The 13,653-nt window shown below is 40.3% G+C and overlaps 1 protein-coding gene across 1 annotated transcript in view; it reads left to right on the plus strand.

Moving 5' to 3' along the window:
- The window catches only part of GALNTL6 (polypeptide N-acetylgalactosaminyltransferase like 6), a 948,842-nt gene that overhangs the window by 420,856 nt on the left and 514,333 nt on the right, over window positions 1-13,653 (plus strand). The window contains 1 exon segment of the mRNA XM_034772183.1: window positions 7,269-7,407. Coding sequence (XP_034628074.1) covers window positions 7,269-7,407 — 139 coding nt within the window.

Consider the following 13,653-nt stretch of genomic DNA (forward strand, 5'->3'; position numbering starts at 1 on the left):
TATATGCTGAGAGATTTATACACATTGACGTCTATATAATGCCTTGTTGGACTGAAATATGACAGCATATAGCTTATTTTTTATCATTCAGATCTAATATAAATCCACTGGTAGACTTTGGTAGTGCTCTGTTTTAGAGCTGGGTACTGTAATCAATAAATGAGCAGCTTTTGTTATGATTACTTGTCTCACAACTATTTTGTGAATTTCATGAAGATTCACATAGAATCATAATTTCAGGGATTTTGTGTCCATATTAACTTTAGGCATTTTGATATTTCCATTTTAAAGAATAATTTTTCTTTTGAATAGAAATAATACGTTAACTGTGAATAACAAAACCTTAAAATGCATACTTGATTAAATGTCAGTAATCTCCAAATCTGAAAATCATTTATAGGCAAAATTACAAATGAAGCCAGAGTAAATAATGAAAATACTTAGGGCATCTCACATTTTTTACTTGCAAAGTTAAGTATTTTGTGTCAATGCAAAGAGATTGAGCTGGCAACATTAACTGTTGTCACCATACTAAATATATTTTTCCTTAAAGGTTCAAGAATTTCCCCTCTAAAAATGGTTACAGCCTGTAAGTATCAGGAATGAGTGAGAAGTGGGAGATTTAGAGAAAGCTATGTGGCTCAGAAAGAGTAACATGGGTTTTCTCACCCTTTGGGCCTGATTCAAAGCCAACAAGCCCAGTGAAATTAATGGAAAGAGTCCAGGTAAGTCTGTGTTGTGCGTGCGTGTGCACACACAACCGAAAAAACACCACCACAACACTAGCAGCAGCGAGTCTCAGAACCAGCGTCAACTGATTTGGAGACACACTGTGGAGCAGAAAATAACAGTGTGGATGTTGCTGCACAGGTGGGAACCAGGGCTCTAAAACCTGGTGAAGGGAAAGGGTCTCAGAGAGAGTGAGTGCTGTGCGGATATCGAAAGCTCTGAGATGGACATATAAGAAACTGGTGGTGTACAATTTAATATAGAAGGCCCCAATCCTGCAAAAAAATATGCTTATGTTCATTAGGACTACTAGTGTAAAATTGGGGCACAGCTAGGGAGACTTTGGCCAGCTCTGAGCAGAGACCCAGCAGCTGCTCTCTGCACTCCTAACCTTGCCTGAAACAGAAGTGCAGGACAGCTGACAGGAGGTAACAGGCTGGAGAACAGCTGCCCGAGTCGTGCAGCTGTGGGCTGGGAGGGGAGGCCCCAGCACTTCCCCGAGTCCCCTGTCCTGGGCAGCCCAGATTCTGGCACTTTCCATAGGAAGCAGAAGTGCTGGGGGCTCACTGGGTTGCATGGTACCTCCCACTGTGCTTTTTGCACTGCACCTTCCTTGACATTCGGAACCCTGTCTTCGCACGTTCCATCACTTTCTTCCCTGGATGCAGCCCTGCAAACCTGCCTGTGACAGGCTGTGCCCTCTGCAAGCTGTGTGCCCAGCTAAGCTGTGCCTACAGGTCACTCTGTGCCCTACTGTCTTTACCCTGGGACAAGTGCCCAACTGCAGATGGCTCCTCTCCATGGGCCCCCTCCTTTGAAAAATTTTGGTTGAACCCTTGTGTAAGGTAAACACATGCATAAGTGTTTACAAGATTAGGCCTAACATTTAGAATCACTGGCATTGGATTTAAGGAATAACTTAAAGAAAAGTTTGGTGATATTACTGTGTGAATAAATTCCTAATACAGTTTATTTGGAGGCTATCTTCACATTGTTAGCAAATCTATCTCTCACTCGCATGAAAGCAGGGTCCTCTCTGTAGAATTATGGATACAAATACTAGAATTCTGTGGAACCAAAGGGAACTTTTCATGCATTTTGCCAACAGAACTTTGGTTTTAAATAAAGGAGTACAATCCTTTACTTTTCTCCTAATATAATAAAAAATATAAATTAAGTTTCCAGAAATATAAAACTTTCTTTTACGTTGACAATACAGATGTGAAAGAAGCATTTGAAATAAATCAAGTTATATTCTTCTCAACGACAGGAGAAAAAAATCAGAATTTTTCATACTTTTCTGACAAGTATACCTTATCCCACTTTGTGAATGTCTTGTAATGCCAAAGACAAAATATTCTTGCCCCTTTAAAAAAGGAATATAGCAAGATATGCCACACTACTCAAAGTGTGAGGCAGTGGGGGATCAGGCCCACAAGGTTCAGAGGAGTGGTGAGCTAGACCTTAGATCATCTGTCTTTTAAAGTCATAGATTGCTTTTTTTCTTTTCTTGCTGCCTTGTCTACATTGTACAGGAGTTTTTGTCTTTCCACGAGTCAAAGTTGTACTGCAGCTGTTTACCCTCGTGCACATACTAAATAATGCAATGTAATGCAAGATCGTTATAACATCCCTTGTAGGAAATTATTCTTTCCCAGTGGTTGGGGGAGGTAATAGGTGCCTATGTGAGAAAAAGACCCAAAAATCGGGACTGTCCCTATAAAATCGGGACATCTAGTCATCCTATTGGTACTTCCTTACAGCTCCCTCTCTTCCTTGGCTGGTTCATTGAGGGGTTTCCCTCTTGTTTCAATCTACTCTAGCTACTACTTTTTATTACATAATGATTGCCTTCGCCCTTATATTTTTGTAATGATATTTTATAACTAAAGAAGATGACACCAGAGCTGAGCAAAGAAAGGTAGTTTCACGGGAGAATTTAGATTTTTTTCAAAATTTGATTTCACTGTATTTCAGAACAAAAATGAAACATTTCGCAATTCTTCATGAAGGGAAATGGAACCCTGGGTTTGGCATAGTCTGCATGATGGGCTGCCCCAAAGCCAAGGGCCTGAGAAGCTCTGGGAACCTGGGCTCTTGAGGAACCATTAGCCTGGGAAGTTGGGTGCCAGATCACTTTCCAGGGCTGGCAGGCTGCCAAGGTGTCATGAACCTGGAAGTCTTGGGAACCCAGGCTGCCAAGGAGCCACAAACTTGGGTGCCGGGACTTCCATGGCTTTCAGCTCCCTGGCAGTGGAGCAAAGCAGATGATCTGGGAGGAAACCAGCCAAGATTCTAATGCAAAGTCATTGGAGTCTAACAGCCTCCATTAAACATTTCTATTTAGATGAAATGGCAAATTCTGACAACAAATATTCTGTCTGAATTTTTCCCACCAACTCGAAATGACACCATCATTTAAGTGTAAGCAGTATCAAGGACAATAACGATGTTGAAACAAATGTGAAACACTTTTGAAATGTCTGTTTTAATATAAATTTGAAAACAAGACATAAAAACACACTTTAAAGTTAAGGTCCAGAAGTGGATCTTAATCTAAACTACCCCAGAACTTTGGGGAAATTCAGATTAGTTCTGATTTGGTTTTCAGTCCATTATATTCACTAGACCTGAATCATGATGTTTATATCAGCATGCGTATCTAGATCATAAATTTCCTTAGAAGTGTTTAGGTGTGTGGTTATGGTTTGAGTCCATCTCTGCTATATCCTTGTCGTCCTTGCCTTCTCCTTTTCCCATCCATCAGGGTTAGTGGCTCTTGTTTTTCAGCTTCAAACATTTTTAAGTGCATCTTCAAGCTGACACCATACTTCTTCGTATCGTCTCAAACCATCCTTTCCTAGGTCTTCCTCGTGGTCTTTGCCCTGTGACTGCTAGTCCTTGTGCTCCCTGACCTACATATTCCACGTCTCATGACCCTGCCATCTGAGTGGATACTCTCTCCGCTTTTCTGTGATCGGTGCTACCTTTTCATTGGCTCAAGGGCTCATACCATTTCATTGCATAGCCTATCAGCTCTCATCTTACTTAGCATCTACCTAAGCTTTCTCATTTCAGCAGTATGAAGTAGTTCTTCTCTTTGTTCTGACCCATAGATCTTTGGCCTAATCATGATCTTACACACTTTGTTTTTTAGGATACTTGGCATATTCTTATCATCAAGAATTCCCATCACCTCCCTCCATTTACACTAACTGCTCTTCATGTGGCTAACATTCACATCCATGTTCCCCTTATGGTTAAACACTGAAACAAGGTGTCAAAGTTCAGGGCAGCTGTATCTGTATTTCCCCTTAGTGGTCTATGAAGGCACATACTTCTAGTCCCCTAGACTTTGCCTTCACAAGTGGAGAGCCACCTGTTTCTTCTTCCTAATCAGGTATTTCCATGCTCAAGAGTTCCCTGACTTCACTGTTATTCCCAGCAGGCCTGCTTTGCTTCTCCCCTCAGAGACCGTAAACAGTGTCATTGCCCCAGTTAACAGTTACCACAGTGTTCTTCCTAAACAAGCATATTTTATTCTTAAGGTAAAAGCACTACAGAGAAAACACATTTAAAAACAATAAAAGAACCTACACACATGCTAATAAGCTTGCCAGAGATCTGGCTGGAGTCTCTGGCTGGAGTCAGTTGTTCCAAGCCTTCCCTAAGGATTGGGGCTTTCCATGGGTCCTATCCATTTTCTTGATCAAAACAAAGGCCCTGAGTCAGTTTAAACTGAGCCTATGTATTCAAAAATTCTTTCTTTGTCTGTTGGTTCCGAGAGAATCCAGTCTGAATTTTTGAAGAGACCATGAATAGGTAATGAGCCAGACAATGGCAAATATTTTGTAAGCATTCAGACAATGGGTCCTCTCCCCAGTATGAAGCTTCAAAAGGCTGATAACCAGATGAAGTATATTAGCAAATCCCCTCCTCTAAGAGAAGATACCTACAATTTCACAGTAACTTACAAACAATTACCTTTTTAATACAATAACCCAAAAGGAATTAAACTTAATTCAATACATTTGTCCAGGAAATTGCCATCTGTCAAATGAACTATTTAAAGTGTTGCATAGTCTTTAACTCTATACCATCCAGTTTTACGGCTTCTCATAGTTCCTCCCAATGAAGCATTGCATGTATTCTGTTTTTTGGCTAATTTGTAAGCCACTTTCTTCTAATGCAGCTCTCTATAGTTCTAGGTCCCTTTCCAGTTTATATTTATCTTCCTGCATGTCATCAGCAAAAAGCATGCTCCATTGAGCCTCTCTCCTTATATCCTGTGTCTTGGTGCTCATTTACAATCACATATATGGGCTTCATGCTGATCCTTCATGTAAACCTATCCTTTCTGTGAATGACTCACTGTAGTTGCAGCTGCTTCTCGCTACTGTTGTACTACCTTTGTTCATGTTCATGATAGACTGAGCATGTGTCTCTGGCAGATTGCATGACCTCATGCTTTACTCTAACAGTTCTCTAGGAATCCTGTCTAAGTTTTCTCTAAATCCACCAAAACTAAGTGCAATTCACAGTGTTTCTCTTGGTACTTCTCCAGCAATATTTGGGGAGCAGATACTGTAGCCATTGCTGACCAAATGGGCTGTCACTTACTTGATGCTTCAATTCCATCCAAAGTATTTTCTTGATAATTCTTTCCAGCCAGTTCATCATGTGACTCATTAGCTTGATGGGTCAGTAATTACTACATTCTTGTACATCTCCTTTACATTTGAAGATGGGGACCAATGTGCTCTTCCTCCACTCATCCAGCATTTTTCCAGTACTGTCAGGATTCTGAGCAAAGATAGGCAGGGCTATTATCAGGAGCTTGGGAGCTAGGAACTGAAGCCAAGAGTCAGAGAAAGTATCTGAGTCAAGATGAGGGTCAGAACCAGAGACAGAGTTAGGAAGCAGGCTAAGAGTCAATATCAGATACTGGGAATTCAGAACAGAGAAGCAAGGCAGTTGTGGCAGCTAGCTAGAGATCCGTGTTGTTCCCTGGACAATTTCTGGTATACTGCAATGTCTTATAGAGAATCAATGATTCAATCAGGGATCACTAAGGCAACTGTCAATCAGATCGCACAAGAGGTTAGCTTCCTGTGGTGTGTAATTTCTGTGGATTGTGGGTCATGGAGTGGCCAGGTTACAGCTGCCAATACATGGAAATCTTGGTTGCCTGGCATCTCTGAGAGCCCAGGTTCAAGTCCTGCCGATCCTTACAAATATGGAGAGTTTGTCATTACCACCATTCCCTCATGACCTAATACTTTATAAACTTCAACTGGTACACTGTCCAATCCCACTGCTTTTCCCCATCATGTGAGGTTGTTGCTTGCACATATTTCCTTCAACAGTTTCTTCACTTCCTCTTCATTGACCTGTTTCTCATAAAACCTCTACTACCTCCTAATGGTTTCGCTGTCTTCCACCAGTACTCTTCCATTTTCATCTTTAGAGGTCCCAAGTCCTTTATGCTTCTGTGCCTAGTTTATATATTATCCCCCTCCCCTTCACTGCTAGTCCTGCATGTAAGGTTTTAAATGCCTGATCTTTAGCTTTCACCACAGCATTTTGCTGTTTTTCTTACCAGCTTGTATTCCTCATAAACTTTCCACCAATCTTATTTTTGCCACCTTTCCTCCTTTTTCATTGCCTCCTGCACCACATCTCCTTCTCATTAAATTTCTCTCCTTTCATTTGGCCACAGGCAGCTCGTGCACTTTCTGTAATTTTGGATATCTTCCTCCAAAACTCATTGGTATCTGAGTGTTGGCTTGGTCATTGTGCAGCTTCCATAGGCCCTCATCCTTAAATCTCAGACTAACTTCTCTACCCATGCCTCTCTGCCATTTTATCCTTTGTTCAACAACTTTTCTTTTGTCCTCCACTAGACTTTTCATCCTTACATCCATTACAAGCAATCTATGTTGGTCTGCAATCTGCTCTCCTGAGGTTACTTTACAGACTCTCCTGTTTGTTTAAATCTCTTCCTATTGTTAGGAAATAATTGATCTGAGACTTGTTGCTACCGCTCTTTATATAATTAAATATACTTCTCCCTCTATACAAAGTACATCTTGGCAACAATGAGACCATGGGCTCTGGTTACACTAAGATATCCTCATCAGCTTCATTTCTGGTTCCAAAGCTTTGTCCTCTATCACAATCATCATAGTCCTCATCATAGACATGTATTTTCCCACATATCTATGAGATCTGCTCCAATAATCAAGTGCTCAGCTTGCGACACTTCACTAATCACTTACCCAACACTATCTGGAATCCTTCATTCTCCTCTATTTTACAACTAGCCTGTGGTTTACCTACATACAACATTAAATATTTGTTCTCTGTTCAGTGCTATTCTTTCATCATCCAATCTCACTTCATTTGGAAGCCACTACCTTGTTCTTTAACATCCTGCTATGATTATTCCTGTTCCATTTCTTCTTGTCTACTGTACCAATTTTGAACCTTCTCTATGATGTCAAATAATAGAGACTGGTAACTATTTCGTTTTGTTACAGGGAAAGGTGAGCATGGAAAGCCATATCCTCTAATGGAGGATGACCGAGATGATTCTGCTTATAGGGAGAATGGCTTCAACATACTTGTTAGTAACAACATAGCCCTGGAACGATCACTGCCAGACATTCGACATCCAAAGTAAGTACACTATATTTGATCAAAGATTTCACTCTATGTATTCACTTGTGCCTTTCTGATGAAGTACCCCCCAGTCTAACAGGAAATATGACTATGTAGCTATGGTGCTGTGTGAGTTTAGGTATTTTGTCTAGGTTGGCCAAAAGTAGATAGAAAACTATTTGCTGGAGTTAAATGGGCAAGCAGTGCACTAGTTTGGCAGCCTTATGTTGAGGGGTTGAGAGGTTTTTGGTTTGTAGCTTTTATGAGGTTTTTGTCTGAATCTGATTTGATCTCACAATAAATACTGTAAGCTGGATCTGGGTGAATCCTGCAAACAATTTTAGTGAATATTAACTTGTATTTTTAAACAAGCTTTCACTGTGATTGTGCCCATATCCCATTTCCCTGAATATTCTACTTGTGTTCCATGGCAGAAATGTTCTGTCCATGACAGAAACTATAAATTTTAAGTGAATAGTGAATATTCTGAATATCCATCAACTTATGAGTTTGTTTGATTATGTTCACTAGGAACCTGATTCTAATAGTTCTGTTCTGTACGTTTTTAAGCAAATAATGCAGAATATTCAGAGAGTAAAATTTGACCCCATAAACACACATAATTGTGCTAGAAACCTGATTATAATTGTTCCAGTCATCTAGCCAGGGAACAGAAATATACTCATATAACCAATCCAAATTAATCAAGACAATTCAAATTTCAAATGCTGACTCTTCACAACAAATGGTTTACAATCTACATTACAAGGAATATTTGAAGAAAATAGTGAATCATTTAGAAAAATTAAGGAACTTGAAATCAAAATCTGATAATTTCTGATCAGAAAGAGGTAAGAATTGTAAAATATTTTTTTTCAATTTATCTAAAAAGCTTCCTTTAAGATAAATTTGCATATCTTTGAAATAATAATGCATCTGTAATTTTTTTTTAAATGATTCTCCAGGATTTCATTTTTGCTCAGAATGCTTTTCTATTTACAGAATGATTTCACCCTGAGTTATCAGGCAGTATTTTATTAGACAGAGATAAATGTCATAGTCTCATAGAGCCTCCTGCTGCTATTGTTAAATGAGTTTGAAGAATCCCAGACAGTCTTTAGTGGGGAAGGGTGATAAGTCCCATCAACAGAAGTAATGATAGACTGCAGTAGGGAAAATTTGATGCAACCAGCAACAGTTTAGGATACTATGTAAGGGGAAAAGTTCAGAACAAGAATGGATGACTAAATAACTTTTTAACCTGTAGTGGTCCCTCACTTTCAATGGGGAGGGAGGTCACTCCATCTCCCTCCATCAGGCAACAGTAGTCTGACTTGGGCCCCACTGGTCAGGGCCGAGCAAAAAGCAAACTACAGCTTGCAGTCTCCTGGCTGGGGCAAACAGTTAAATCTGGGGCTCTGGCCTGATCCTCGGGCAGAGCAACAAGCAGTCTTAGCGCTGAGCCTCCTAACTAGGGCTGACAGCAATCAACAGTCTGGGCTCTGGCCCTCTGGGTTTAGCCTTAGCCAGGAGACTCTAGGCTTATATTTACAGTACAGACCTTACAGTAGCACAGCTATTCCAGCTGGAGAGAGCTCTCCTGCCAACCAGCGCTTTTGTCAATCATTTTATGTCAGTCAGGGGTGTATGTAGTTTTTTCATACTCCTGACCGACAAAAGGCAGACAGCAATCTACAATCTAGGGCCCTGGCCCTCTGGATGGGGCAGAGAAATAAACAGTCTTTAGACTCGAGCCTCCTGGCTAAGGAAGACAGCAGTTAACAGTCTGGAGCCCACAACCAACAATCAGGGTACAGGCTTTCGGACCAAGGGTGAGTGTGCTGTCAGTCCTCAAGTGTGGAGATAGGGAGACCTGGGCCCAGCTTACTCCACCAGATCCCAGCCCAGGGCCCTATTACTGGTGGGTGGTCCTGCCACTGTGTCGGCGGGGAAACTGAAATCTGCTGCCTGGTTTCTCAGCAGCACAACCTGACCAAAGTCTTGTTATCCTGGTCTACTTCCTACCTCACTTAGTCGGTGTTGCTCCATCGAGCTGGGGCTCTGTCTCATCGCCTCACCATTAGGCAGTTGCAACTTCAACCACTCGTTGGGGTCCTCTGTCTCTTCACTCAGTAGGGCACTGGTTTGCTTGGCTGCTGGTCAAGGGTCTCTCAGAAGTCTCAGCTCTCTAGAAGAGACGTCCATCTCCTTCTGTGGTGCAGCCACCACTGAGCTGCAGGACACTCTCTTTATATTTGCTGCCCTGCCCTGGTACTTCTGGTGAGGGTTTGGCTCCACCCATCAGCGGGAGGGTAGTCCTCCCTCGCTCTCAAGTTCAGAGGGAGGCCACTGTGCCTCACTACAACCCCTAAAAGGCCCCATTCCCACTTTTTTGCAGTCATTTACCTCTGGCAGATTATCGGCTCACTTTTGGCTGGGTGGAAAGAAAATATCAGAAAAGTTAATAAATGTTTCCTTTTCATTAGAAAGTTTACCACTTACAACTCACTATTAGGACACTATCTCTCACATTTTACACAGAACTATCTCTAATAAAATAAAACTTTAAAACTGACCACTCCTATACCTTCATGCATCACCGCTGCCAGTACATCATATATTATTTGTGTCTGATTGGCTTTGCAAGTGTCTGAAAGATCATAAGCAACTTGTACCAGGGAACCTATCTTATTTAATTGCAAAGAACCAAACACATCAGTGGTGATGCTAAATAATAATTATATCTAGCAGAAACTTTCAAATGCTGATTTGTTTGACCAAAAGGGCACATTTTTTAACCAGCGCTCATAATATTGACAAGTATTGTGAATGTGGGGGCAAACCCAAAAACCTACTTAAAAACTAAAATGTAAGTGATATTTTTTCCCATGTTGTCTTCAACTCACAATTGCTAAAAATTTCCCCTTCATCCCTGTTCGATGGCAGCCTTAAACTCCCCCTCTGTTTTTCCTTTCTCCATCAGTTACCTCTTCAACATGGAATCATTTCTGGTTTTCATGCCAGGAAATCTTTACCTCAATCTACTACTTTCCTTTCCCCCTACTCTTCTTTAGTAACTCTTACACCCACTGTGGGACAGACCAGCTCTGTCCTTACTTCACCACCTCATGATGCATCAAACCCAAGGAAAATGGTCAGTCTTGAAGGTGTATAAACTCCTCAGGACTGGTGTGCATCATATGAGGTAATCATCTGTTTTGAAATTTTCAGAGAACTGAATTGAATTAATAACGCTGGATGGAAAATGGTGGGGTGGGAGGTGAGAGGAAATCACAAAAACTGAGAATTTCTTTATAACAACCTTGAAATTCAAAAACAAGGACACAGACTACATAAATGCCAACACAATCAGGTGAATAAAGAATTTCAAAATGTATGGAGGAGGAATTAACCTAAGGAGAATTCCGAAAAGAATGTATTTTATTGTTTTTCTATCTAAATACCATATTGTTTGTATGTATTTTAAAAAGCAAACAGTGTCCTTGTAGGACTGTATATTAATTTCCATATCCCAATGTTGATTTGCATAGAATTAATGCAAAGAACTAACCCTCTTTTCCTAAACTGTACATTTTAAATATTTTGTTTATGCCTTGTGGCTGGCCAAATTATCCCCAGGTTGCCGGAAATTATCTTCAGCAATTCCCACTGGCCAAGAATGTTTCCAGTAAGATGGCATTTTAATACATAATTGCACAGCATCAAAGTCCCATTAAATTGCATTGTTGGCATGATAAATATTCTCATAAAGGAACCTCCTTTCCCCAACAGAATATCTTAATTTGTGTTGGTGTTCAAAAGAGTGTGAATGGAAACAATGCAGAAAATCATTAGAGACAAAAGGAAGTTAAAGTGTCCATTTCCCCTGTTTTTGCCAGTATATCTGCTAGTAATTTTGTTTTTCACCCACTACTAGTCACATGGGGCATGACATTTCTCAGAATCTCCCCAGAAGCAAGGCATTGTCAGCAGTGACTTATTAGGAACCAGTCAGCACTATAGTGACTGATTTTTCTTTTTCTTAATAAGTGACTTTCACCCCAACTGCCTCATTTGGAAAACCACAATCCTCAGGCACCCAAATTATTCTCCTGTTCTGATTCAACCATATTATTATACTATTCAGTGTAGCCCTGTACGATTGATTAGGCTTGGTAATATCTGTATGAATTGATTTGCAAAAGCAAACAAGGCTTAACCCTGACAGCCTTACTCACGTTATATAGTACCTTGTTACACAAGTCGTCCATTAGAAAACTGACTGCCCCAAATAGCTTAGTCTAAAGGAGAGAAATGATTTCCTGTGAAACTACTTGTGCAGTAAGATACATGTGAATTGAGGTGGCAGAATCAGACACTCAAGCTCTAATGTCCACTGTTCAGGTGTTGTATCAACCAAGCAAGGTACTAACAAGCTTCAACTGGACTTTATTTTTACAGTGGAAACCTCTTTACCAAGTTGCAGCTGCCCCCTCTGTAACTATCACTCAGCCTCCTCAACTCTTCCCCCTTCCTTCCTATTTCCTGTCCTTTCAGACTCCCAACAGCCAGTGCTCCCAGTTCTAACAATACAAGCAGCATCTAAACACCACATCAGGCCTTGAAGGCATGATCCAAAGCTCACTGTAGTAAATGGGAAGACTTCCATTGACTTCAGTGGTTCTTGAATCAGTCCCTGTATGAATTGTCTTCCCTTGTGCTTTTAGATAATAAACAGGGAAGGAACTTAACTGGTACCAACGTGGTGTTGTACAGCACGGTATGTGTTTATAGCACTATACTTGTGATGATTTACATGATTACTAAAATAGAAGTCTTTAACATGGAATAAGCTGGTCTTTTAGAAATTTGAAAGCTGTATTTCATCCTCATTGCCGGCTATTTTATTATATTTGAGGAATGTAAGTAATATGCTTGTTTACAAATAGATTTATTTTTGTAAACTAAAACTCTATGCCAAGTAAACATAGTGCTTATACCCATTAATAGATTACATGCTACAATTTGAGAGCGATATCCTAAATATATATACCATGTTGGCCTGTTTTGTCAGATCTCGCAAATTAAGCAGACTTGGATGTGGTCAGCAGGGGGGCGGGGTACGGGGGGCTGGGAGATTAATGGAAGGCTTGTCTACACAGGGAAGTTTACTGACAGAACTATAGTAGTATAATTGTGCCTCTATAGTTATAACTGTGCAGCTCCCTGTGTGTACAACCTTTTCTGGATTAGTTTGTACTGCTTTCTAAGTGATATTGTGGTCTCTCTCTGGTTTAGCATAAATGTCTCCACACAGGGAGCTTCAAAATTATAACCATAGACATATCATTTTAGAATATGGTTATGCTAGTAAATGTTGTTTTGTAAACAAGCCCTAACTCTATGTGTGGCAATAAGTGGTGATTAAATAGGTAGAACTCTTCCTTGAGAGTGGCTGCTGTGCCAGTGACCCACTTTGTGCACGGGAGCACTGGGTTAACTTCAGAGCTATAAAAGCAAGGTCCTTATGGAAATGCCTGAAGACTTCATTAGATGATGGCATCTGGTCTCTAGTGTTTTTATCAGGAATACCAACAGTAGACCCACAGACTCGTTGCTCTGCTCCAAAGCCTAGCTGACAACTGGAAACTATTCAGCAAAACTACTACAAAAATATCTAATATTCACACTGTAAAGGCATTTTAATACCTGAAACATCAGACAGCTGTTTCTAGTGTCTGGCTCTTCTTTTCTCTACATGGGCTAAAACTTCATTTCCAAATCAATTTTGTTCTCACCTCTGAAAAAACTTATTATCGTTGTGTTTTTGGAGGGGGTCAATATGGTTTTCACCTCCGTCTGAAAAGACTCATTATCATTGTATTTGCAGGTGGTGAGGGAGGGGTTAGTTTGAAAGAGCCATGATGGAATTGTCTTCACTTTTGTGCTTTTGGCAGGGATACTTCAAGAAATACACTTAAAAATTAATCCTTTATTATTGAATTAATGGATAGTGAGCACTACAATTAAAGTTGAGAAGAGTTTTTCAGCTTCTCACATTATCCCCAAAATGTTCCTTTCAAGCTGGTAATTTCCATCTTTGGTCTCAGTCCAAAGATGAATTTTCCCTTCCTCAACTATTAAGATAAATTGTTCCACTATTTGTGAGGTATGTAAAGATGTCAAAACCCAAGCTCATTTTCCTATTCTAAATTCTTTCCTTTCTCTGTCTCCTATAACTCAGATAAAGCTATAGCAATTCAG

This window comes from Trachemys scripta, chromosome 5 (genome assembly GCF_013100865.1).
Source record: "Trachemys scripta elegans isolate TJP31775 chromosome 5, CAS_Tse_1.0, whole genome shotgun sequence".
NCBI lineage: Eukaryota > Metazoa > Chordata > Testudines > Emydidae > Trachemys > Trachemys scripta.